We start from the raw sequence: 26,272 nt of genomic DNA on the forward strand, positions 1-26,272 counted from the left end.
AGAGGAGCCGCACAGACAGACTGCTCTCCCATCCGGCGCGATCTCAAACGGAGTTAACACCCGCGCTGCCCGAGCGGCTACCGAGGAAGAGGGCAGGCGGGCAAAAACGCTGCCGTAGTACAACAGAGGCTAATTAGGGAGATTGGGATACAATTAGAATGCCAGGCTGGGTCTAGCTACTCGCCTGCATGCGGACAGTGCCGCCCTCGGCGCTGAGCCAACAGACCGAGCAGAGCTGAGAGCAGGAGGGCTGGAGCAAGACGCTTCTTGCATTCTGCAGATTCAAGTCGAATTCCTGCCGTTTCAGTGATTTTGGAGCTCGGCCAGCCATCCTCCCAGGAGAACAGCCAGTCTGCAGCTGTAAACCCTGCATCGCGAGCCCTGGAAGTGATCAAGCTGATATAAGTGAATGCTTTTTGGATGCATCTCAAGACATCGATCGCTCACCAGCCCTTTGCAGAGGCGCTGCCGGGCATGGGCTGCGCTCACACACAGTGTGGGCTTCTCCGGTCCTGACCCAGCTGGGCCCAGGTCTGGGTACAACACTGGGGTCTAAAGAGAAGGAATCGATGGGGTAGAGCCACAGCCACCCCAGCACAAACCTGAGAGGAGCCCTGAGACACCCAGCACACACCAACACCCCCATTAGAGTCCAAATCCCACGCACCAGTCACTCGGGCACAACCTGATTGTCCGTCACCCTCCGTTCAAAGAGGAAAAATAACGACAGACTACAGGCTATGGAAAAAAAATATATGGTTTTGTTATGTTTTTTTATTTGACAATTAACAAAAGAGGGATCCAAATCCCAGCGGTAAACATTAATAGCTCCTTTCTGATCACAACCAGTACTTTCCACGAATGTCCCTTTGTGTTCCCTGATCCGCTCCAACAATGACGAGCCGACTCTGTCAGGGCTTTTGCTGCTCTGCTCAGGATCACAAATCCAGAGGCAGCTTATTCACCAGAGCACGGACAGTCCCCACCGCTGGCACCGAGGAGACAACTGACAAACTAAGCAGATATTCGAGAGCCGCTCCCATGGGCAAGACGCTCGGGAAAGGCAGAAGCTTCGCGCTGGGTCGCGTGCCAGCGAGAATCGAGCATCACGTACGGCTGCCAACTGGTTTAGAGACATCAGCCCCGTGAGAGCACAACGCTGCTCAACGGGTGACAGGGACACGGCCTCGTGTGGTGCTGGCCCAGCAGCAACCACCCAAACCTGCTGGCAGAGGGGAGCTCGGCCCAGACTGTGAAATGCGGAGATGCAGAGTCAGCAGGTTTGTCCTGCGCTGGGTGGGTGCAGTGGAACCAGAACCGCCTGTCGCTCAGCAGGGGAAGGGAAACCTCACCCAAGGCTGGAGGGCGGACAGAGCGGGGGGAGCCCCGACATCCGCAGATTCAAGGGGGTTCTTTGGGACATAAACCTTCCGGAGCCGCTCTCCCTCCCCTTCCCAAGGGGAACCGCTTTGCAGGTGGGTCAGCTACACAAAATCAGTTAATATTCATTACTCAAGCAACCTGATGAGAACAACATGGAAAGCCAGGCATGGGAGTCTCCCAACCCGTTCCCACAGGGACCTTGGGTGGACACCAAGGGGCCGCCTCCCCAACCAGGAAAACACAACACTAAAAACCAGTGTTATAAATAGAAACCTCCCTCAGCCGCCAACCGCTTCACAACTGCTGTTTCGGTTTGAGGGACCAAGGAGCCTCGGGCAGGTCCAGACCCAGGATCGCACCTCGTACCTCTCCAGACCAGTGGGTTCAGATACTGGTTCTTAATGGGAGCAGAGTCCCCCAGCACGCCGCCCGGAGAGAAGCAAACAAGAAACCCAACCAATTTGAATACACTGTATTTATTTGTAACAGATTCTAAAGAATCTAGTGAGTCTATGTCAAGCCCATCGCATGACAAGTGATACAGGTGTAGGAAAAAAAAAAAGACATTTAAACCAAAAAAATCAAGTGTCATTCAAGCTACCGGAATCTTGCAATTGCCCCTCACAGGAGGCAGCACAGTATCACTGCAAGGTCTAGAAAAACTCAGATTCAACCCATTCACAGGAGTCCCACCGCACGCACGCCGTCAACCAAAGTGCAATCTCAACGTTAAGTCGCCCTGTCGGGAATCTCGACATCTGTAACGGGAAGGAGGGAATCTCAGTTCAGTGCGCCTACGTGGCTGTGGGCAGGGGGTGAGCAGCCTGTAGAAAAGCACGGTACATGCCATCTATGTTCATCTGAAGGTTAAAACGCAAGGAAAATATATATATATATATCTTCCCTTGAAGCCGTGAAGGCAGCATCTCAAAGCAGTTTTACCTTGCACTGGGAATCTCAGCCCCACCGCGGGGACGAGGCGCCGGGCACCAGGGATTTCGGGGCTGTGGCGGAGCTGACGCAGCAGCTCGGCCGTGAAGGCAAAGCTGTTCTAGGGAAGTGGTTAAACCTGTAGTAACTACATCGTTAGTGACACTTCTTCAGCTCTGACTGAACAGGAAGCAAAGCTGGACCAGCTGTAAATTGCTTGGTTTGCGTTAAGTCCAAAAGCCCCCAAAAATCACTCCCCCCCAACCCCCTTACACCCACTCCACCCCAAAAAAGGGAGCAATCTGGCTATGTGCATTCCAAGGATCTAAGTCTTTTATTAGAGCATTGTCTGCCCAGCTATTCGTTACAGTTTTGTCACCAAAAAAAAAACAACAAAAAACCCCCAAGTTGAAGGAACTCGAGTCCACCGGGCCCACGGAGCCGCGGTGTCACCGAGCAGCACCGGGGAGCACCCGCTCGCCGCTCCCTCCCTGCGTGGTTAAACCAGAGCCAATGGTCTCCCCAGAGGGACACGGCGATCCAGGCACCCCGTGAAAAAACCCTTTGTGCTCTTGACACCCAACGACTTCAAAGCCACGGTTGACTTAAAACCAAACCCTCCAGGGGGTTTGTTTAGAGAACACATAGGTTTGGGGTTTTTATTTCCAACTGACTTTTGCACAACTTCCCACCCCCCCTCCCCAAGCCGAATTTCTAGCTAGAGGATGAATTTCAAACGCTATCAGCGGCTCACATGTGGAATCACGTAGCTGGAAATAGCTGCTTTTGAAGATAGGACCTGCCCGAGGGAAGATCTCCAGCCACGGGAGGCTGGAAAAGGTCTGTCTGTCTGTCTCCTAGAAGGACACAGGCTCCAGCCCCATCACAGCAAGAGCTGGAGGTAGAACTGACTAGTGAACTAGTTGGTTTGTGCTTCAAAGGACAAGCCTCATCTCCTCAGATAACCCAGCTTTTGTGCATTAAAACCACACTGCATGCCGAAAAAAAACCATACAAGCAGCATTTTGAATTCCCCTAGAAAACACAGGATTAGGTGCAGCAGCCTGGGGCAGGCTCCTGGACAGATCTGCCTCCCTGTTTATGGACACGACCACATTTTGGCACCACAGACTTGGGAGCTTGAGTAAATTCAGCTACAGGTCCCTGCTGCCTTTTCTCCACAAAGCTCCGCACGTTCTCCCCCCGCCCCCAGTGTCCCCAGTTTTAGGCGTTTCCATGGGGTCACTCATCCCCCCCCAGGCGCCAAGCCATCAGAAAACCTCAGCGACACGTAACCCGCATCCCATCCGTGCTTCCGCGAGGCTACTCGAAATGATCTTACGACCCCCCACCCCGCAACAGAAACGTTTTGCTCTCTGGACATCCCCACTCGAGCTCTCGGGATGTCAGCCCCTGCAAAAGAAAATTAAGGTTTACAGTACAGTTGTGTTTATATTGTTACAGGCACTTAAACAGGATTCTTTGGTCCATCAAAGGAATTAGCCACTCTGGCTTCTATCTTCAGAAACCACAAGTCTGCACACCCATAACACCTCCCGCACTAAAACAAACATAAACCCCAGTTCAGATCCGTTTCAGGGCAGTGCAGCTCTACCTCGGCAGAACTCTACAATCTCCCCTCGCGTTTCCCTGCCCTCCAGGATTCAAAAAGCAATCGAGTCTTCCTGTAAACGTCCGAGTTGTCATTTCCAACGCACTGCACTTCCCATCACAGTGTACAGCAGCCAGGCCTCGTTCCAGCCACCCCAGGAACGAGGCGCTCGAGTCCAGGAAGTTTCCTTTGCTTAGAGTTCTAGAAAGTTCTTTTTTTTTCCTCTTTTCTTTTTGCCCCCCACTCTCCCCATTCCCCAAGGCAAGGAAATACCTCGGAGGACAGACCCTGAAGTTTGTCCTGGCTCAGTTACAGGGAAGCCACGTCGGGTAGGACTGATTGCAAGGCAGGAAGGGTTGCACGTGGGCGACATAGTAGTTGAAGTTTATTTCGCTGACGTAAGGAGCTGGCTGGTAGTAGCAGGTAACGTTTGTGATGGTGGGGATGATGTTCTGCTCAGCCAGGACTCTGACAGCCAGCATGGCAATGAGGTTCAGGGTCTGCCTCCTTTCGTGTCCCATGAGACAGACCGTGCTCTCATTGACCACCCTGTGGAGGGTCATCAAATAGTCATATCGTTTGCTCTCCATCCCGACAAAGTGGCTCTGAAGGTAGCACTCCAGCTTCCTCTGCTGCTCCCCGATGTCTGAGAAGTCTATGAAAAACCTGGAGCACATGTAGCGCTGGAGCACCTTCATATCTGCTTCCGATTTGGGCTTAAAGCCCCTCACCAAGAGGTTGCAGTATTTCAGAAGCCCCCCACCTCTGATCTCCTCCGGGTTCCTCGTGGCGATCACCCTGTTCCGCAGATGGTCCATCGCCTCCTCGAAGTCCCCGTACATGCTCTCCCCGGTGACTGTGGGGTGGAAGCTCTCGGCCATGGGGTTCTCCGAGCACTCCCCAAACAGCAGAAACGAATCCAGGATGATCTGGAAAGAGTCCACGCTGAACTCGAACTGCCGCCGGAGAGAGTCCACGAATTTGAGCTCCACGTTCTTCCCGCTGTTGTTGGAAAGCGAGATGAGGCTCCAGCGGTCGGTCTCGTTACAAACCTTCACCAGCTTCTGCACGTAGGCCTCCTTCAGAGTCATGGGGGTGATCTTGTCTTTGTTGACACCTTCTGGGAGGAAGTCGAGAAGGCAATCCATGACCACGTCCTTCACCAGCTGGAACACATCTTCGGTCTTCAGATCCACACCGAAGATGAGGTCTAAGTCTTTGTACCCCAAGCCACTGTCTTGATGTAGAACATGACTGGCTGCTGAGCCATTCAACCTTACATTATGCACTGCGATTCCTTTCTTCTCCAGGCGACTACGGACAACCTGAGATATAAAGAGAGTCAGTGAGAAGCAAGAAGGCGTTCTTGGAGCAGCCTGGTTACGGCAGAGGATTCACTCTCTGCGCTTTACAGGTCACTCCAGTGCCAGACAGTGAAATAAAAAGCTAATCCATCAGAAATAGGTCACTTGGGGAAACATCCAGAGTCTGGCCAGCAGCTGGGGGCAGCTCTCCCTTACCGATTTCCCTGAATTAAAGGGCTCTTACTGCACATCAACAGCTGTTTCTGCTTCCACTACAGCTGCCTGCTCTCCCCTTCCTTCCCCCACCAGAACCAAGAGATTATTTGAACTCTTTGGGGTGCGCTCTGCTCCCTTCACCCCCGTAGCCGCAGCCAGACCTTCCAGCCACCAAGCCAAGCGCAGCCGATCCAGAAAGGCCTTTCCAAATCCAAGGCGGCAGCACAGTCTGCAGCAGTCCCTGTTGATTTAATCAGGGTGGCTCACGCCTTTCAGCCGGCCCCTCCGCCTGTCGGGATTCATTAAATGCAAATCAAGATGCCAGAACTGCTCAAAAGCCCCAGCCAGGCGTATGCAAGTTCATGTCCTAACTAGTAAGTGTATCCTAACAATTTCCAGTGTGTCAGAGCTTCGTGCTGAACTTGGCACGCTATCAAGCACAAGAGGCAGCTTTCATCTGACGGGTGTTACTCCAGCGATTTTCATGCTGCCTGCTCAGGCCCGGCACACCCACCAGTGCCTCCAAAGCTTTGTTCCTTCAGAGCTAAGCTGAATCACTTGCCCGATTACTTAACATGCAGGAGGCCAAAATAACCCCAAGACCAAAAAATAAACTACCTGAACACCAGCTTATAATTTGAGTTTAACTGAGCTCAAAGATCCCAGGATGATTAAGTTCCCATCTTCCACCAGAAGCTCTTCCCATCCCTCACCATGCTTTCATGTTTCTCTCCAGCAATTACCAGCCGTCCTGTGTGCCCCAGCTCGCCAGTCTGCTCAGCCGGTGCTTGAAGCAAGGTTAGAGCTTGAAAGAGCCAAAGCTTGGGATACAAACACACAAATTATATCCCTAGGAGCCAGTTTGACTGGGCTGCTCAGCCCTGTGAGGTTGTCCCGGTCTGAGAGTAGAATTCCAAACCTCATCAGAGGGGCTGCGACTCCTGCGTGGTTGACACGGCCCTGAGCAGGCAGCTCTGGGGACACGGAGCGTTGGAGCTCCAGCGAGTCGCAGCAGCTACAAAACTGCCCCTCCGTGAGGTTTGTTTAGAAGAATTAATAAACAAAGGGGAAAGACAGCAGTAAGGAACCCTTAGTGTGCCACAGACCGCTGGGTGACCAAGCTAAGACACCACGCTACCAAGCTCCTGCCACCCCAAGGTGCAAACAGACTATATCTTGGTACCAAACAATGCACATTTTTAAACACAATAAGTCTCACGATGCAGCTTCTCTGCTGGCGTTTCCCCTATTACTCCTTGACATGAGCTGTTGCTGCTCAGACTAGAAACACACCCAGGCTCCTGGCCAGCCCAGTGGTGACAGTGTCATGTCACACAACAGTTCACCATCCCAGGTCCCCACCAGCACATCCAACCCAGCCAGGGAGACAGCCTGAAAACTGAATTTACTCCTAAAAGAGACACTGGGTTATTTCCCCACACAGAACAAATCCCAGGCAGTGGATCCAAGGGAGTTCCTGGTGTGCAGTGATGCCAACTGATCCACTCACCCAAGGCACGGCTCCAGCGCTACTTGTGGCGTTAAGGGTTTTGTGTTATTAGGCTTAGAGCAAGACAAGATATAGGTCAGAAAAGCGTTAGATGCAGAGCTGGGAGCAGTGCTTGGAGAAGATCCCATCCCAGATTAATTTCCTAACCCCAAAGAGCAGCTGCTTAACCCCTTTCTGGGCCTGGCTCAGGATCTGCAGCATTTCAGACCCATAAGCTTCAGACTTACTGGAGCTCCTCAGGCTCACAGTTCCACCCATACGAGATGTATCCAGAAAAAAGGATAAGAAAATCCAGCTACTTCAGTCAGTTTTGTCCCAAATCACCACAAAAACTTCCAGCCTCGCTGCTTCCCCAAGGACAGGAAGCTTCAGCCAACCCGTCTCAAGCTGAAGCGCATCTCCCAGCTGCCGCCGGTGGGTTCAGTACGTGTTTTCCCCGAGGGGTGGATATTTCGAGGGTTAGCCAGCTGCTGACCTGCTTCCTAAAGCAGCACCTCACGTTACGTGTGGTTCAGATAATTGAGCCTGACAGCCCGGCGCGCGCAAACCCTGACCTGCCGCTTCCCACCTCCCACAACAGCAGGCAGGCAATAAATAAGTGCCTTTTAGGTTACTTGCTTCACATTAGTCAGCCCTAAATACAGGGTCTGCCAGTGTGGCTGGTCAGAATTACAGCCCTCAGTTATTTAGTGTTTGAAGTTGCTAGTGGCAACATCCTTTTCAGCAGCTCCGACACCAAAATGCTTCGGTTTTATGGAACTAAACAGTAAGAAGTGGTGGAACATTTGATGCCGCACCGCGCTGGGATTTTAACAGCGCTGGTGTAAACCCCTTAACGCCGGCCTGGCACAACCCAAGGGCAGTGTCCTGACGGTAGCTCTGAGCTGTCATTCAGTTTAAAGCTTTAGCAGCCAAGATTTAGCACTTCTGCCCTCAACAGATGCAGCAGGAACTCGAGGAATTCAAAAATCAGCTGAGGCTTTCGTACAGCCGAGTTTTCCAAATGTCACCTTTCTGTGTTTTCAGGCTTAAGCACAAATATTCCTCAAGCAGCTGAGGCTTCAGAATCCCAGTGATTAGTTTATTGTGAAAGACAGTTTGGTTTTGGCTTTGTGAATAGTCTTTTTAATTAGAAGCTAACATGCCCGATTTTATATTTGATGAGTCATTACTGAGGAATGAAGTTGCCTCCCAAACATGAATATGCATCAGCTTATTTGAACTACATTGTTAGTTTAATATTAAACACTGTTATTACTTTATGGTTAAACTAACAGGAACTCTTCAACAAGACGGAGTCTTCAGCAGACTCTGGAGGGTACAGTCAGTGTGACAAGAATCAAAGGACACCGACATCTGATCCAGCATTTAAATTAATAACCACCTCCTACAACGCACAAGCCCATCACGTCCCCAGCATGGAGCCATTTCATGGAAGCAGCTCCAAAAAGCCTTTTCTGCTCTGCCCACCCCCATCTCACAGCTCCCTGGGCACTAAATCACCCCAAAAGGAGAAAGGCAGGATGGGATGAAGCCAAGCAGGGATCCACAGCACAAGTCGCAGCGGCTCCAGGGATCAGGCATGAGTTCTACACGCATGCGGCTCTTTTCTAGAGGAGGCTCCTTCCAGATTTAAACATTTCTGCTAAAACTGCAGCAGAACAGAAGGGAGGCACCTGCCAGCCCCACCGACACCTCCAGCACCAGGAACCGGGGCCAACCGAGCACCCAGCACCTGCAGAACGATGGGGGCCCCCGCACCTCCACCCGGTTTTTAAAGCCCCAGCCCCCCCGGGGGGACCCGCACCCGGCCGGGAGCTCTGCCCGGAGCCCGGCGGGGCTGGCTCGGAGCCCAGCGGGCCGGTTACCGCCGCCTCAGCAGTTTTATTTTCTCCCTGACCCCCACGGCAGCGGGGCAGAGTCCAACGACGGGGCGAAGCGCGGCCTGTACCCCCCCCAGCCACTCAGGCCTACCCAGGCCTGCCCGCCCCGGGCCTCACCTGGACGATGGTCCGGGGCCGCACCGAGAGCGTGGGGAAGTTCCCGCGGCCGTGGATGGGCACGGCCTCGCCCAGGATCTGGTCCAGCCGCTGCACCTGCTCCCACGTCAGGACGCTGAAGCGCTCGCCGAGTTTCTCCGCAGGGCCCGGAGCGGGCGCGGCCTCCGCCACCAGCATCGCCCCCCGCAGCCCGAACGCGCCGGAAGAGGAGCCCGAGTCACCCGGAAGGGCCGGGAGGAAAAAAAAATAATAATAACAAAAAAAAAAAAGCTGTTTGAGACAAGAGGGTCCCGCGGGGCGCAGGCGGGGAGGCGCGGTCGGTGCCCGAAAGAGACGCTACAACGGACGAACCGGCCCGCGCCGCTCCCCGCCCGCCACCGGCTACGCTGAGCGCTGCGCTGCCCCGCGCCCGCCGCCGCCTTATATAGAGCCCCCGGCCGCGCCCCCATTGGCCCGGCCCAGCCGCCAATCGTGGCCCGGCTCAGCCGCCACTCCGGCGCTTTCATAGGCTCAGGGTGAAGGCTGGAGCTGGGATGGACGCCAATCAGAGGAGGGAGTACGAAGGAGGAGGGGCGAAGGCTGGAGGGGGCGGGACAGACCGGTGGAGCCCCGCCCCTCCGGAGCGATGTACTGCGTGCGGGAATCCCGGCGCTGATTGGTCGAGACAGGGCGAGTGTTAAAGGGACAGCCGAGGGACACCCCAGTGACGCCCCATTGATGCCACATTGATGCCCCATTCATGCCCCGTTGATATCACATTGATGCCACGTGGATGCCACATTGATGCCCCATTCATGCCCCGTTGATGCCCTGTTCCCTGGTACCTCATTGATACAACATGGCCTGGCACCCCAACAGCCCGGTGCCCCCCAGCTGGACACCCCCCACCCCAGGGCCCTCTGTCCCCAGCCTCTGTCCCCACCCCAGGGACCCACCGCACCCACCAGCTGCAGGGAGCTCCCACAGTCAGGACACACAGGGTCACATCACAGAGTGACACCCCAGGGTGACAGAGCCCACCAGCTGGGGAGGCTGATGTCGGGTGCTCCCAGCCTCAGAAATTCAACTCCAGCCTCTAAAACCCACCGCATGGCCCTGCACTGGCCAGGCCACCGCCTCCTCCCCAGGCCAGCCGTGTCCCCAGCCGTGTCCCCAGCCGCTGGCCGCCCATTTCCTTTCATCCCAACAATTCCCATCACTTTAAAGAGCTCATTTCTCCACAGTATTTAACCCTGCAGACATTTCCAGGAGGCCCCTCCCCGCCGAGCCACGGCCCAATGCCCCACGGTCCCATGGACAGACGGGCACAGCGCCAGGATCTGCATCTGCAGCCTCCACTTCCATTTGCTCCGTTCCTGCTTGGAGCTCGGATCCATGCTTAAAAGCCACGTGCCCTGCCACAGAGCAAGCCAGCACTGGTTTACTCTTACACTCTTGCAAGCGTTTATTGCAAGAGTAGCACCTGAAAACCCCCAGGCCCCCAACTTGGGGCACATAATCTCAGGGAGGCGACTGCAAAACTCTCCCAGGCTCCAAAGTCCGTCTCTGAAGCTGAGGCTCGATGGCAGTGCTTTGTCCCCTGCCGTGTCCCAGGGATGTTCCACTGGAAGCTGGGGTTGGCTACGGAAAGACTGATGGGGAGATTTGGTTTTGGGGGGAAATGGGGTGTTTAGGAGCACCCCTAGCTGGGGTTTGAGGGGAGAGCAGGTCCTGGGGTGCCCCCAATCACTGGTTTCCTCTGAATTCTTCCCCACACGTTGCACCAACAGCCCAAGGGGTATTGTGTGCTGGGGAGGCTCCTCATGCCATGGAGTTTCGCTCTCTGGAGCAATTCCACCAGGCATCTCCATTGGGATTAAACGCTGCTCCTGGTGACGCCCCACGAGGCTCCGAATCGGGAGCGGGGGGAGGGCCGCCCTGCCAGAAAGTGATTTTCCAAGTAACTTGATAAAAAATCAGGCAGCCACCTCCCATTGCAAAACCCTTTGATCCTGTCGGCAAAACAACTGCACCAGGAAGAGTTTCCCAAGAGACTGAGAGGGGCCAAATGGCTTTAGGGATCGAGATCCGCCCCACCATTCCAACCCAGGGTCTGGCGGGGGGATTTGGGTGCGGGAGGAGGGGCTGGCTGGGTGCTGAGCACCCCGCGGGCAGGGCGGTGGGGGGGATCCCAGCACCGTCCCTGCGTGATGGGACAGGATGCGGCTGTGGAGCCGAAGGGATGAACGAGGCGCTGTAGATCCTTGGGGACGAGCCGGTGGCCTGGTGACGAGCCAGGGGACACACGCAGGTGCTGCTGGGGCCGAGAGGGACAGGCAGGCTCATTGCTCTGGAGAAGACACGGGCTCATTAAAAAGAGCTGACGCGCTCGGGCCGGACTAGCTGAGCTGCTCGTTAACATCCATCACCAAACGATTACCCCAAAGAGCTGCCGGCAGCACAGCCGGTGCGGGAATGGCACCACGGCCATTTCCTTCCAGCTCAGCAAGGGCCAGCCCCGGCTGCGTTTGGTTGTTTTGTTGGCAATTAAGGCATAATCACCATCTTGGAGTGAAATTCGGGCGGATCCTGCCGCCTGGGTGATGGCACAAGGGTTCTAAAGCCCCTTTTGGGGGTGTATGGTGGGCCAGAGACTTGGGGATGCCGTGACCCCACTGTCCCCGTGGATGTGGGGCTGGCAGCGTCCCAGCTGTGCCCGGGGACACCGGCTTCGCCCTGCCGGGAAATCGGCTGGGGAGGAGCTGGGACCCCCCCCGGCGTGTGCGTGGGGAGCAATGGGGCTGGAGAGCCGCAGGGGCTGCGGGGAGGGCGGCTGGGGGTGCAGGTTGAGCCCCCCCATCTGAGCAGAGACATTTGGGACCTTTTTCAGCCCTGAGCGCCCATCGTGGGGGGAAAGGGTTGGAGGAGCTGGGGATTGTGACAGCCCAGCCTGGAGGTGATGAGAGACCTGGGGGACTCCCTGACCCGCCTGGGACCGGCTCTGTCCCACCCGCATTTACGCAGGGTGTGTGTCACCTCCCTGAGCAAGCAGGAGGGACCAAGCCCTTCTCCCAGAGCCACCAGCGTCACGCAGTGTCACCCCGGGGGAGCAGCAGCGCTCCCTGGCAGGGCAGGGACATTCCTCCCGCCCCGCTCCCACAGCAGCCCCTGCCACAGCATCGCCACCGTGCACACCCCAGGCGCGTCCCACGCTGTCCCCATGCACACACTGGTTGTCCCCATGCACACACTGGCTGTCCCTGTCCCTGGCGCAGCTGTCCCCGTGCATGCAGCCGCTGTCCTGTGCACGCCTGGGCTGCCCTGTGCACACAGAGCAGCTGTCCCCGTGCACACACATGCTGTCCCCATGCAGACACCAGCTGTCCCCATGCACACATCACCGCCTCCATGCAGACACCCACTGCCCCACGCGCATGTGCTGCTGTCCCCACGCACATGCCGCTGTCCCCATGCACATAATGCTGTCCCCACGCACACACCCACCTCCTTGCACCTGCTGTGGGTTTAGGAGGTGAAGCCACCACCAGACCCTCACTGCTGGGACACTTGTGTCCCCATGGCTGTGCCACCATGGCCCTGAGTGGCCACAGCAAGGCCAAATGCGGTGTCTCAGGCAGCACAGCTGCACGGTGAGCGCCCATGCCACTGCCTGGCACAAGGGGTGTCACAGAACCATTCTCAGCCCGGGGTCCCCGTGTCACTGGCCGGGACCCCCAGATCCTTCAACATCCCCAGCTGCCTCCTGGAATTAATGATAAGTGATGACGCCGGGACGCCCTCACCCTGGAGAGGGACACCTTGGAGGCCCTGACATGAAAGGGAGCGCAGGGTGTTATTACCGCGGGTGACACAGAGCTGGGGAATGGCACCCGTCACCTCCCCCGGCTGCTGCAAAACGTGCGGGGGGGACACGGCACCGCCAAGGCACGGGGAGGGGGACACGGCACCGACCTGGCCCCAGAGCGGGGCAGGGACCCAGCTGCCCCCTTGAAGCTGCTTAGGGTGTCACTGGGGATGTCCCCCAGACCCCCTGTGGCATGATCACTGACCTGCGTGTCCAGGGCTTGGTGGCTTCCCGGTGACATCACGCGCTGTTTTGCTTGGGGTGACTTGTGCTTTTAAAGCTGTGGCAAGGGATGACCCTTCTCGAGGCCACTCATTTGAGCCTGGTAGGGAACACAGCTGGTCCCTTCCCTTTGGGATTTGGCCCCCGGGTGACACCCGGGCACAGCTGCGGCGGTGGCAGCTCTGGCGCACCCCGTCCCATCGCCCGCCAGCTGCTCGGCGTCACCAGGCCTGTCACCCCGCTAAAGCTCTTGGGAAAGCTGGGGACCAGCACGAGCTCCACTTTGGGTGGCTGCTGAGCCTGGAATGGGTGACACCGCGGGTGACTTCCCAGCCCTTCCCGAAGGGTCTTGGTCCGTGCTGCTCGTGCAGGTTGCTCTGCCCCTCGCTGCAAGCCCGGGCTTTGTGCTGGACCACGCAGAGGGAAACTGAGGCACAGGGGGGCCCAGGGTCCTGGCCGGGGCAGGTTCCTGCATAGGTGGGTGTTATGGAGAGAGCCATGAACCCCTCGGCACACGCGTGTGAGAAGAAAAGGTTCATCCCGCTGAGGGTCCCTCTATTCTCCTTGTCTTTGGTGTCACTGTCACAGCCAAATGCACTTTGGGAGGGAACTGGGGGGGGGCAACAGGGGACAGCAGGGGCTGCGTATCGGAAAAAGCATCAACACCAGCCCCGCGGGGCCGGGGACACGCACAGCACCCCCCAAGCCCCCGTGCCCATCCACCCCCGGCCTCGGCGCTGTGTGTGCTTTGGCAGTTGCTCAGCGGTGACGGCCCAGCCCTGGAGGGCTCATTAGTCCTTCCTCATTAACAAAAGTTACTCATCCTTTTAAAGCAGGACCAAGAATATCCTGGAAATGCCTCGGTTTGCCGAGTTCTCGCACCAAAGGAATGACTGAAATGGCGGGCGGCCGCACGTGAGGCTCCCGGCACGTGGGGAGGGTGGGATGCCGGGGCAGGGGCTCCCGCTTTCCTCCGGTGCCCATCATGGGGCTGGGGCTGCGCCAGCGCCTCTGGGTGCCCCCACCCTTTGGGCTGGGACAGTAAAACCGCCGCTCTCCTCCAGCAAGAACACAGCTTCGCCCAGCCCTGCTAAACCCTCCTGCTTCGGGGTCCCCGTCAGCCCTGGGGATGAGACACCCCCAACTGCATGTGGGGTGCAAGGATGGCACCCACCAAACCGGCACTGCAGTGAGCCCCACGGCGTCGCCTGCCCCACATCCCAGCTGCATCATCCTGCCCAGGACACCCCGGGCAAGGGGGGAGCCCCGGGGCTGATGTCCCTGCCCGCGGCCACGGGGGACCCTGGGCTTGAGGTATTTTCAGCAGATGAGCAAACCCAGCGCCGATGCGCCCGGGGATGGCGAGCGGGTGAGTCAGAGCCGCACTGAATCACAGCGTTCACCCGAGCCACGGAACGCTCCCATTGCAACCGCCTGAAAGGAGCCCAAACAGCCGGAAAAAACCCCACTAAAAAGTAACATTAATTTATTAGAACATTCATGATAAAAACCAAGATTCTCTTTACATGTGTTTGGTTTTTTTTTCCTTTTTTATACAAGAGAATTTTCATTGCTTTTGTTTTATCCTCCTGGAGACAGAGCAGGGCAGGCAGGCGCAGGCAGCGGCGCGGGTGCTCGCCCCCGCGGGACGAAGCTGCACGGACGCCGGTCCCCGGGGTCCTGGTTGGGACGTGGAGCGGGTGGGCATGCGGGACGGGTGCCCACCAAGGCAGAGGGGACGTGTGGCAAGGCACGGCGCGGGGAGGGGGCAACGAGCACCCCGAAGCATGGGGGGGCAGCACCCGGGTGGCACGTGGCTGGAGCCGGGTGGCAGGTGGGGGACAAGGTGACACACTCGAGGACAATGCAGGACACCCTGAGCCCAGGAGGGCTGCTAAGTCACCTAAAACCCAGCGCTCCCCACAGCCAAGCCTTGGGGACGGTCACCCCCAGCCATCCCCCCCAGGGGGGAGATTGTCCCTCCACACCACCCTCCCAGCCCCAACGTGTCCCCACAGTGGGCGAGTTGGCTCTTGGCTCCTCCCCAGCTCCTCTTGGTTGCAGGGAGAGAAAAATAATCCTCCCCATGTAGCAAACGGAACCCCCCCCATGTCCCCTCCGTGCCTGGGGGGCCCGGACGCCGTCTTTGGTTAAGAAGCGGCCGATGCCGCTGCCGCGCTGGCACAGGGCGAGGTGGCAGAGGGTCCCCGCGGGGATGGGTGACAGGCAGTGGTTCCAGGAGGGACAGAGAGGCCCAGGCTTGCGGGGCCGCTTGAAGCGAGGGGGGACCCGGCTCCCCCCCTGCATGGCTATAGGAGGTTTATTGAACAAGACCTGGCGTGAAATGTGGGGCTGGGGGAGAGGGTCCCGGGGGGCAGGCGGCCCCGTGGGGGACACGGCCACAGCAGGGAGCAGCAGCACGAGCCTGGGGGGTCCCAGGTGAGGTGGTGGGTGCCCCAGCCCAGAGTCCAGCTCCTGTCTTCCCATCTCCCCACTCCGGAGCAGGTAAAACACCAGCCAGGGAGAGACAAAACCTTGGGCCCCCCAGCCCCCCGGGCAGAGCCCACCCTGCGCCGGCAGGTCCTGAGTGGGGGGAAAGCCCCCCCGGGCTGCGAGGCACCTGCAGATCCCAGCGCCGGGCGGTGAATTGTCCGTCGCCCCCAGCCCCCGGTGGCTGAGGAGCCTGGTGACATCGCGGGGGCTCCGTCCCTGCTCCTCGGGGCCAGCCCAGGGCTCGCTGGGCAGAGCTGTCCTGGCAATCCCAGTCCATCCAGGATGGTCTCTCCATCCCAAACCCAGTGTGTAGTGAGAGAGGAAACCAAAAGGAGAGCAAAGAGAGAACGAATGAAGAGAGAAAAACCGTACAGAGGCGCGGGAGGCTTCGCAGACCGGCAGCTACTGGCCCTTGGGGATGAAGGGCTCCCCCTCCTCCGGCTCCGGCCGCGGCCCCGGGTCGCTCAGACATCGCAGCATCCGCTGGTTGCTGGGGCTGTCGCTGGTCCCCGGGGTGAAGACGTCGTCAGTTCCCGGGGAGGAAGGCTCCTTCGCCCGCATCACCAGCCCTTCCTCATCCTCCTCGGGCGAGGGCGGGAGCCCACCGCAGCCCTTGGGCTCCTCGTTCACCAGGTCCACGGACTCCGGGGACTGCGGGGACGCTGGGTCAATGGTGATGATGGGCAGGTTCTCCGAGTCTGACTTGGGTTCATAGGCCAGAGGGTCTGGGGGGGCACAGAGGGGTCAGGATAACTTGGGGAAGGGAAAAGGGGTCTCAGGGACCCCCCAGCTAATGCACCCCAGATGTTTGGGGCTGGGACGCCTGGGTTGTCTTTTCTCTTGATTTCTAAGCCTGTTGTTTAATTCCTTTTTTCTGATCTCCACATCCCATCTGGAGCCGCTCCAGACGGCCCAGCCCTGCTTCCCACACCGAGCCGCTCGCAAGGGACGAAGCCGCCCTCTGCCGATTAACCACCGGCTCCGCCAGCACCGCGTCACACCCTGTCACACTGTCCCCAGAGCAGGAGAGGACACAGAACAGGAGGAACCAAAGATGGCAGAGAGAACATGTGCTGGGGGTGCAGGGCAGGTCTTGGGGCTGAGCAGTCCTGGTCCCCGCAGAGGGCAGGGACGGGCACATCCAGAGATGTGGCTGTGCGGATGGAGCGAACTGAGCTCTGGACAGATCTCCCGAGCGGCCAGGCTGATGTCCCAGCAGGAACCGCGCTGGGAGGTGAAACAGGGGATTCTGCCCAGGCTCGAGAGCAGCAAACCCTGGGGCTTGGTTCATCACACACAGGGGAGCGGGATGGGGATGATCGGGGCTGGGGAGCTGCAGACGAGCTGCAGGAAATGGCCTCAAGTTGCACCAGGGGAGGTTGAGGTTGGATTTAGGAACAATTTCTTCCCCAAAGGGCTGTGGGGCATTGGAACAGGCTGCCCAGGGCAGTGCTGGAGTCACCATCCCTGGGGGGCTGGACAGACGGACATGAGGTTCTCAGGACATGGGGCAGGGACAGGGGTGGGGGAACAGTTTGGACTCAATGAGCTCGAGGGGCTTTTCCAACCAAAATGGTTCTCTGATTCTGTCAAAGTGCCGGCGATGCCCAGTGAGGCGCCAGCAGTGACGATCCCAGCAGCTCCATCCCACCTACCTGAGCCGATGCGAGCCCGGGACATGGTGGGCGAATCCAGCTTGTGAGCCGGCACCGTCAGGTAGTTGTTCATCTGGAATGGGAGCACAGGGACCGTCTCTATTGGAGTGTCCGGGATAAATGGGGAGGGGGAGGCAGGGAACTGACCCCGGGATGAGTGAGAAGCAGCAGTGAGACACAGAGGACACGTGTGTGCATCCTCCAAGCCATGCTGCAAGGACTTGCTCAGAGCCTGGGGGTTCAGAGGACCCCAAGGTGTGTGGGGGTGACCTCTGAACCTCGGCCCCCTCCCCATGCAGGACCCTGATGGCCCTCCCAGGCTGGGAAGCCCTCCTTGGCCCCCCATCCCCACCCAGCCTGTGGCAGCATCCCTGCTCCAGCATCACTGCTCCAGCACCCCTGCTCCAGCATCCCTGCTCCAGCACCCCCGTGACACCTTCTGTTCCAGCTGCCGGGCCTTCTGCCGCCGCAGGAGCATTTGGTTCCAGGCTTCCTCGTAGGGGTCGGCCACCAGCGTGTGCCGGTTGTAGGATCGCAACTGGGAGAAGGCCCCGAGAAAAGGAAATGTTAAAAAACCAGACAAACAGACAGGCACCGTTTCCCTCGGAGGTGGATGAAACAGCCACCGGTGGACACCTTACCCGCTGCCTGGTTTTCTGCAGGTTGTTGCGAAGGATTTTGCGGATCTCCTCCTCCTTGTCCTTGGACAGGGCGGGCAGGATGCGCTCCACGGGGAGGGTCTTGGGGTTGATGTTCCTGCAGGGACAGACGGGGTTCAGAGTGACACAGCGATGGCCACGGCAGGGCCCAAGGGCTCCTTGCCCTGTGGCCACAGGCAGGGAACACTCAGCCTACACAGGGGCCTGTCAGAGGCACAGGATGGCCAGGGAACTCACTGGATGGAGACGGTGGAGACAGCGGAGGGGATCTTGCCTATGCCCCCGCTCTCCACCAGCTCGATCGCCTGCTTCATCTCCATCTTGTGATAAAACGCGATGAGCTGGGGCTCCTTGGACCGCTCCCCCGCTATCAGGCACTTCTTCACGTACTTCTTGTTGAAGCGATTCAGCCTTCCCGAGGACAGGAGGAAAGGAGGAGCAGAGATATGTCAGACCTGGCCCTGCACCGGCACCCCCTCCCCGCTCCCCATCCCTGGCCCAGGCCAGCAGAAGATCATAGAATCATCAAATATTTTGGGCTGAAGGACCTCCCCAGCTCCCCCAGTGCCCCCCCTGCCACGACAGGGACATCTTCACCAGCTCAGGTTGCTCAGAGCCCCGTCCAGCCTGGCCTGGGATGTCTCCAGGGATGGTTCATCCACCACCTCTCTGGGTACCTGGGCCAGGCTCTCACCACCCTCAGGGCAATGATTTAATCCTCATGTCCAGCCTGGATCTCCCTCCTTTAGTTCAAACCATCACCCCCTGTCCTGTCACAACAGGCTCTGCTCAAAAGTCTTGTCCCCATCTTTCTCATTGGCCACTTTTAGGTCCAGAAAGGCCACAATAAGGTCTTCCCGGAGCTTCTCCTTTCCAGGTTGAACACCTCAACTCTCTCAGCCTGTGTGTGTGGATATCAGCCTGGGGAAAAACCTCACACAGGGCTGATAAACCTCTTGGGTCATGATTCAAGCCCTTCCCCATCTCCAACACAGGTCTCCCCAGTCACCAAACCTCCACACTCACTTGTCCTTCCAGTGGTGATGCCCATAGTGACCACAGATGTCCTCGATGCCCGTCAGAAGGTGATCCAAGAACTGCAAGAGAAGGTCCGAGGCGTAGGCAGCTCGCAGGGCTGTTGCCCACCCTCTCCCCACCCCGACACCCATGTTGACAAGGGGGTGAGGGCACTTGGGGGGCAAAATTAGGGCTGTGGGGCCAGGATGGGCCTCAGGAGGGCAGCATGGTCCTACCCAGCCAGGATGCTGGGCTACCAGGCACAGGGGAGGTCTGGGTCAGAGCGGGCACTGGACAACACAGACGGGGAGAACCCTCGCTCTGTCCCCCCTTACCTTGGGCACCGATTTAGGGGCAGGTCCCGCTCTGTAAACCCGCCTGGTTACAGCGGTGGAGGTGGCAGAAGCAGAGAGAGAAGAGGGCAAAAGCGGTGAAGAGAAGGGCCGGCCGGGCACAGCGGGTTACCTGCGTGTGGATCTCTTCGTTGATGGAGCGTTTTGTCTCTTGCTTCTTCTTCACGGCCAGCAGGTCCACCAAGGGCCGGATGGTCATGCCCTGGGGAATGGGGAGCGGGGTGAGACCCCAAGGGAGAGGGACAGGTTCAGCACAGCCAAACCACAGGGCTCCTGCACTGCCGGTGTCACTTCATAGAATCATGGAATAGTTTGGGTTGGAGGGACCTCCCCATCTCCCCCAGTGCCCCCCCTGCCATGACAGGGACATCTTCACCAGCTCAGGTTGCTCAGAGCCCCGTCCAGCCTGGCCTGGGATGTCTCCAGGGATGGTTCATCCACCACCTCTCTGGGAACCTGGGCCAGGCTCTCACCACCCTCAGGGCAACAATTCCTTCCTCATGTCCAGCCTGAATCTCCCTCCTTTAGTTTAAACCATCACCCCCTGTCCTATCGCAACAGCCCCTGCTCAAAAGTCTGTCCCCATCTTTCTCATTGGCCCCTTCTAAGTCTGGAAAGGTTGCACTAAGGTCTCCCAGGAGCTTCTCTTCTCCAGCTGAACACCCCAGCTCTCTCAGCCTGTCCCCAGCAGAGCTGTTCCAGCCTTGGATCATTCCTGGGGCTCCTCTGGCCCCTCTCCAGCAGCTCCATGTGTGTCCTGTGCTGAGGACGCAGAGCTGGACGCAGTACTCCAGAGCTTTTGGAGAAGGGGGCCAGTGACGGGGTTAGAGATGGAGGTTGGGGATGTGCTCCTCACTCTCACACACACATGTGGCTCACTGAATAACCCCCTTTCCCTCTGAAACCAGACGGTCGCCACCTGCGCGCCACCAACCTGCACGAAAACGGTGAAGAAGATGACGGTGATGATGGCTGTGAGGAACATGTCCCTCATGCCGAAATGCTTATAGTCCAGGAGGTAGCAGAGGGAGAAGGCGATGGCTCCCCGCAGGCCCCCGTAGGCGATAATGAACTGGTCCTTCGGCGTCAGCTTCACAATTCGGAACTTGTTGATGAACCAGGTGAGGACCAGGACGCCTGGGGGAGCGGGGCAGGGCCTTGGGTCAGTGGATGGTGGAAAATGTCCTCCAGCCCCCAAAAGACCCCCCCAGCTGCGTCATCCCCTCAGGGCCATGGGTGCAGGTGGGTGCTGTCCTGTTCGCTCATCCCAACGCCCCTCACCAGCTTCAGTCCCACGTGGAGCACCAACGTGGCCTCCCCGCAAAGCCAACCCCCATCAAGGCTGATGCTCACGGTGGAGCAGTGCCACCCAGTCAACCCCAGTCTCCCCAGCAACGCAAACTGGGGCCTCATGGCTCTGAGAGTTGCCCTTCACCCATGACCATCTCCAAGGACTTTGCCACCACACTGACACCTCACCGAGAACTCTCGCGATGAGGCAGAAGAGCAACGTGCTGATGACGAAGGTCCAGTTCCAGTAGTGGTGGCCGGCCACGGTGGAGACACCCAGGAAGATGAAGATGAGGGTCTCGCTCACACTGCTCCACATCTTGAGGAAATACTTGATGGTGGTGTGGGACTTGTGCGAGATGTTGGCTTCCACGTAGGGCCGCATGACCACGCCAGAGGCGATGAGCCTACGGGCAAGGGCAGGGCACTCAGCAGCCACGGGGACACAGGGACAGCCCCGCCTGCTACTGTGTGCCCAGGAGAATCATAGAATCACAGCACAGTTTGGGTTGGAGGGACCTTAAAGCTCCCCCAGTGCCCCCCTGCCATGACAGGGACATCTTCACCAGCCCAGGTTGCTCAGAGCCCCGTCCAGCCTGGCCTGGGATGTCTCCAGGGATGGTTCATCCACCACCTCTCTGGGAACCTGGGCCAGGCTCTCATCACTCTCATGATAAAAAACTTCTTCCTTATACCTAGTTCATCACGTAGTAGATCGTACTCCAGTTATACCTTGTATTGCATGCGTTTCTGGACTCCTTTTGGACCCGGTTGTGCTGCTGCCGAGCGGTTCATTGCAGCAGGCAGTCAGAAAAGGTTTCTCTTAGACTGTTTGTATATCACACATGTAAACACTTTGTTCTAACTCAGTGCCTGTTTTTCCATATATGTGAACATTACTTGCCCAGTGTAATCGTTCTTACACTTAAAAAGGTATCCATTGCTACTCTTCCTTTTATATCAGGCTTTTCTTTCTACCTTCTACTTATAGTTTATCTAAAAATGAAAGTAGAATGGGACATGCGCTACCAGTGCCTTGGGATCTGTGGGACAGCTCCAGAGAGTCACTTCCCACATCTGCCGCCCTGCACATCCCAGTCCAAACGCACCCTCACTGGGCACGCACTGGCCATACTGGGACAGCCAGAAGCTGTGGTTACACCAGAATAAATCCTCCCAGCGGTTCTGGGGACCGGAGGCACCTCATCCCAGCCCTGCCCAACTCACGCCATGATGCCGGAGAGGTGGAAGAGCTCGGCGGACAGATACGCCATGTAGCTGTAGAGGAAGACGAAGAGGGGCTCGATGACTCGGATGTGGGAGGTGAAGCGGGACGTGAAGGCAGCGATCACCCCGTAAATGACACCCACGAAGACGCCGCCCAGCGACACCACGAAGAAGCTGAGGAAGCCGAGGATGATATCGATAATGGTGACCTGCTCGAAGGTGGCGAACTCCTCAAAGAGGTGGTAAAGGACCTGGGAAGGAGAAGGGAGAGGGGGGTTCACGCTGTCCCCCCGGTAAGGGACAGCCCCACCTCGGAGGAGACCAGCACAGGGACCTTCCTTGGGACAGCAAAGATGAGACGAGCAACACCTGAGATGAGCAGTGCCAGTGCTCAGTGACCCCGAGCTGGGTTCTGTGCTTGGCCACAAAACACTGCTGGTGCTTTGCTGTGCAAGACACAGACCCAGAGGGACCAGCTCCCCGTTCTCTGTGCCCCACAGGGACACAGAATCACAGAATCATTTGGGTTGGAAAAGACCCTCAAGATCATTGAGTCCAACTGCGGCAGTTGCTCTTCCCCCCTGAGAACTGGGGTGGCAGTTGCACATCCCCGTCTGAGAACTGGAGCCTTCAATGGGGCAGTTAATGGCTCTTTTGTGGGACTCGGAGTTGGTTGACACGGTCATTAGCAGAGGGGCCCAGAGAAGCTTCTGGGATGCCCACAGCCAGATCTGATCAGACTACAAACGGGGCTCCCGCCGTAGATCCCCTTTATGTGATCTTCTTGGAGCAGCGGGTCTGCTGAGCCGGAGCCCTCCCCTTAGACTGGAACACTGTTCAAGGAAACTTCCCGGGACTGGGAGCGCCTCACCTCCTCGTTTGGATGAGTGATAATTTACCAGATATATCCTTGAATAAGTCCTTCCCTAAGCAGGCGAGTGTGAGTCCTTGCCTAACCAGGCGAGTGAGCACCCTTGAGTCAGAGGGCTCTGGTTTGCTTCCTGTGTGTGCACGCACACTGTGGATCCTCATTATTCTCATTTTGCTGTACCCCAATAATCTCCTCAACTGATACCTGAACCTGTACTTTATGTTGTTGGAGTGCTAACTAACCCTGGTTTGGTCGGTTTATTGGCTGCACTTTTCCGGTCAGAATAAAGTCCGTTTTGGAACTTGTTGTCCACCTAAAACTGACTATGGGGCACCTCCATGACACCAACCATTAACCCACTCCTGGCACTGACCCATGTCCCTGAGAACCTCATCTCCGCATGGTGCCATGGGAGGTGTGTCTGGGCCAGCTTTGCCCCCCAACACAGACCCTGCAGGGAGCCCCTCTGGCCAAAAAGCAGGGAGAAGCAGCTGGGAAAAGCCCCACGGTGGGACAGCGTGTTCCTCGTCACCAGGAACCTCGTCAGCAGCGTGCGGCGCAGCCAGCTCTGCAGTGACAGCTGGGACGTGGGAGAGGAGCCAGGAAAAAGCCATGGGTTAGGAGTAAATCTGGAGGTCAGCTCTGCAGAGAGGACGTCGCGCTGACGGCCGAGCCAGCACCTGGACACAGATGTCCTCTGGAAACGGCACAGCCCCGGAGCGGGTGTTGGGTCCCCAAAGGTCCCTGTGAAGCTGCTGCTCAAAGATTGGGGTTCAAGGGTGACCAAGGGGGTCTACCCTGGCTTCCCCCTTGCCGCTGCTGGCCATGTCCTGCGCTCCCACCTCCTCGGTGCTGCAGCCGGGGCACAGCGAGGAAGACCACAGGAGGAAGGAGACGGGAGAAGCAGCAGCGACGTGGCAGCGCTGCCTGACCCCGCGCCGGCCCCTCGCGCTCCCGCTCGGCCAGGACAGGCACAAACACGGCCACGGGCAGCCATTGCACCCCGGAGAGCAGACCCCCAGAAGATCAAGGCATCGGGGACAATCCTGCTCGTCACTGAGAGGCGGGAGTTGGTCGGGGACATGCTCTTAGCCTCCCCAAACCACCAAGGAAAACGCTTCACCTTAACTCGCCTCTGTAGTGTTTTAAGTCGCTATATTTAGCTTTACACCTGCAGAAGGTGAGGAGCAAGCGGAGCTGCAGCTGGCAGGAGGCACCTGGCAGCCTGCAATGGCCCATCGATGGTTCTGCCCATAGGGACCGATTGACAGCTGCCCATCCTGGTGCCACCACCCAAAAAAGCTCCACTGAAGCAAACCCCATCCCCTTGGGTGATCCCCGTCATGCACTTACGACCGTGACGGCGTCGTTCAGCAGGGATTCCCCGAAGACCAAGATGTGGAGCAGCTCGTTGATGTGGATCTCCTCAAAAACGGCCAACACGGCCACCGGGTCCACGGCTGAGATGATGCTGCCGAAGAGCAGGTTGGCCAAGAGGCCAATGTGGTTCAGGCCAGGGCCACCGAGCTGGCACACGGCGTACATGAGGCCACCCAAGAAGAAGGCGTTCCAGAGCGTCCCCACCACGGCGAAGATGAGGATGGTGCCCAGGTTCTCGGTGAATTGGCGCAAGGGGAGGAAGTAGCCGGCATCCAAGATGATGGGCGGGAGGAGGACAAGGAAGAAGATGTCCGACTTGAGGATGGGGGGTTTTTCACCCACCCCTTTGATGAGCCCCCCAACCAGAAGGCCCACCACGATGAGCAGGCAGCTCTCAGGGACAATGCTGGACACTGAAGGGATCACATGGAAGCCTGGACAGAAGAAGAAGAGAGTAAGACACGTGTCTGCTGTGTGAACGGAGGATGCTCTCTGCATGACACCCTTGCAGGAGCCAGGGACCAGCTCCCAGCCCTCCCTCCACTCCTCAGGACCCTTTTTGCTTTGTGCGCCCCAGTTTCCCCTCCTAACCCCCTTCTTCCCCACGCTGTAAAGTAGAAACTGCGGCTCCACCAGACCCACATACCCTGGTATTGATCTCAGCCCAGAAGAATAACAGTGAGTCCAAGTTCAAAAGGTGGCAGCCGCCCTCTGCGCACCCCAGGGTCTCCGAGGGGACCCCAGATTCCCATCTGTGGCACAGGCAGCATGACTCCCGTTTCATAGAATCACAGAATGGTTTGGGTTGAAGGGACCTTAAAGCTCCCCCAGTGCCCCCCCTGCCATGACAGGGACATCTTCACCAGCTCAGGTTGCTCAGAGCCCCGTCCAGCCTGGCCTGGGATGTCTCCAGGGATGGTTCATCCACCACCTCTCTGGGAACCTGGGCCAGGCTCTCACCACCCTCAGGGCAACAATTCCTTCCTCATGTCCAGCCTGAACCTCCCTCCTTTAGTTTAAAACCATCACCCCTCATCCTAAGGTAACAGGTCAGCCAGGACCCGCTGGGATGACACCCCAGCCCCGATGCAGCTCGATGCCAAGCACAGCGGCGCTTCAGCCAACGCACCGATACCACGGAAGGATTCTGGGTTCCCTGGATCCTCTCCCAGGCTTTATAATTATTATTTTGAAGTGAGGCACATTTGTTCCCTGGCAAGGGAAGCGGTTTAAAATAAGGAACCCTGCCTTGGCATCCCATGTTCCCCCGTTCCTTCCGGCCGGGCGGCTCTGCCATCTGCACAGCATTTCACAACAGATTTAAAAGAAAATATTCCCTGTCTAACGAGTCAGCGTCCCGCCGATGATCCGGAGCCGCTCTGCGCCGTGGTGAACCCCCCGGCGAGCTTGCGGGGACCACATCTGCGCTCATCCCTCCTCCACCTGCACGGCCGAGCGGGGAAAGTGCCGCACGAATCCGGCTCTGATGGGAAAAGCAGCCGCTTCCACAATCCCTCATTGCACCCAAGGCTCCACACAGGGCCAAACACACCATTTTGGGTCTTGGGTGTTGGAGCGAGTCTGGGTTCTATGTCGGCTCTGCTGCAGCAGCACCGATCACTGAGCAAACCCCCTGTGGTCCTCAGGTTGGGGCACTTGGGGACACTGGGAGGAGACGGGAACCAGCCCATTGCTCTCCCAGTGTCCAACCACCTGAATTAGATCAAGAGAGGTTCTCCTGCCCCTCTGCTCTGCCCTGGGGAGACCACACCTGGAATATTGTGTCCAGTTGTGGCCCCTCAGCTCCAGAAGGACAGGGAACTGCTGCAGAGAGTCCAGCGCAGCCACCAAGATGCTGAAGGGAGTGGAGCATCTCCCGTGTGAGGAAAGGCTGAGGGAGCTGGGGCTCTGGAGCTGGAGAACAGGAGACTGAGGGGGGACTCATTCCTGGGGATCAATATGGAAAGGGGCAGTGTCAGGAGGATGGAGCCAGGCTCTTCTGGGTGACAACCAGTGACAGGACAAGGGGCAATGGGTGCAAACTGGAACACAGGAGGTTCCACTTAAATTTGAGAAGAAACTTGTTCCTGGTGAGGGTGGCAGAGCCTGGCCCAGGCTGCCCAGGGAGGTTGTGGAGTCTCCTTCTCTGCAGACATTCAAACCCGCCTGGACCCCTTCCTGTGGAACCTCAGCTGGGTGTTCCTGCTCCATGGGGGATTGCACTGGATGAGCTTTCCAGGGCCCTTCAACCCCTGACATTCTGGGGTTCTGTGAATTCAGAGACCTCCCCGCATGACTGAGGTTTC

General features: G+C 57.9%; 2 protein-coding genes across 2 annotated transcripts in view; both read right to left on the bottom strand.

Annotated features, from left to right (window-relative positions):
• Positions 1 to 1,843: 1,843 nt before the first annotated feature.
• On the bottom strand, positions 1,844 to 9,340 carry TENT5B (terminal nucleotidyltransferase 5B). Its single transcript, XM_065857375.2, has 2 exons — positions 8,956 to 9,340; positions 1,844 to 5,250 (listed from the first exon to the last, which is right to left on the bottom strand). The coding sequence occupies exons 1-2, from the start codon at positions 9,130 to 9,132 to the stop codon at positions 4,231 to 4,233; spliced, it is 1,197 nt and encodes a 398-aa protein (XP_065713447.1). The 5' UTR covers positions 9,133 to 9,340; the 3' UTR covers positions 1,844 to 4,230.
• Positions 9,341 to 14,490: 5,150 nt separating this feature from the next.
• The window catches only part of SLC9A1 (solute carrier family 9 member A1), a 30,028-nt gene continuing 18,246 nt past the window's right edge, over positions 14,491 to 26,272 (bottom strand). Inside the window, exons 2-12 of the mRNA XM_065857127.2 lie at positions 23,940 to 24,400; positions 21,716 to 21,966; positions 20,678 to 20,895; positions 20,133 to 20,335; positions 19,311 to 19,400; positions 18,855 to 18,925; positions 18,066 to 18,239; positions 17,811 to 17,925; positions 17,606 to 17,707; positions 17,170 to 17,242; positions 14,491 to 16,239 (exon numbers count right to left, since the gene is read on the bottom strand). Of these exons, the coding sequence (XP_065713199.1) occupies positions 15,917 to 16,239; positions 17,170 to 17,242; positions 17,606 to 17,707; positions 17,811 to 17,925; positions 18,066 to 18,239; positions 18,855 to 18,925; positions 19,311 to 19,400; positions 20,133 to 20,335; positions 20,678 to 20,895; positions 21,716 to 21,966; positions 23,940 to 24,400 (2,081 nt within the window). The 3' untranslated portion in view covers positions 14,491 to 15,916. The remainder of the gene's footprint in view (positions 16,240 to 17,169; positions 17,243 to 17,605; positions 17,708 to 17,810; positions 17,926 to 18,065; positions 18,240 to 18,854; positions 18,926 to 19,310; positions 19,401 to 20,132; positions 20,336 to 20,677; positions 20,896 to 21,715; positions 21,967 to 23,939; positions 24,401 to 26,272) is intronic.

Source organism: Patagioenas fasciata, chromosome 25, assembly GCF_037038585.1.
Source record: "Patagioenas fasciata isolate bPatFas1 chromosome 25, bPatFas1.hap1, whole genome shotgun sequence".
NCBI lineage: Eukaryota > Metazoa > Chordata > Aves > Columbiformes > Columbidae > Patagioenas > Patagioenas fasciata.

Excerpts from the sequence above, each read along its gene's own strand:
- TENT5B (XM_065857375.2), bottom strand. The coding sequence starts at position 9,132 with ATGCTGGTGGCGGAGGCCGCGCCCGCTCCGGGCCCTGCGGAGAAACTC. Across the intron at positions 5,251-8,955 it reads GGCCCCGGACCATCGTCCAG|GTTGTCCGTAGTCGCCTGGA; the intron begins GTGAGGCCCGGG and ends TTTATATCTCAG.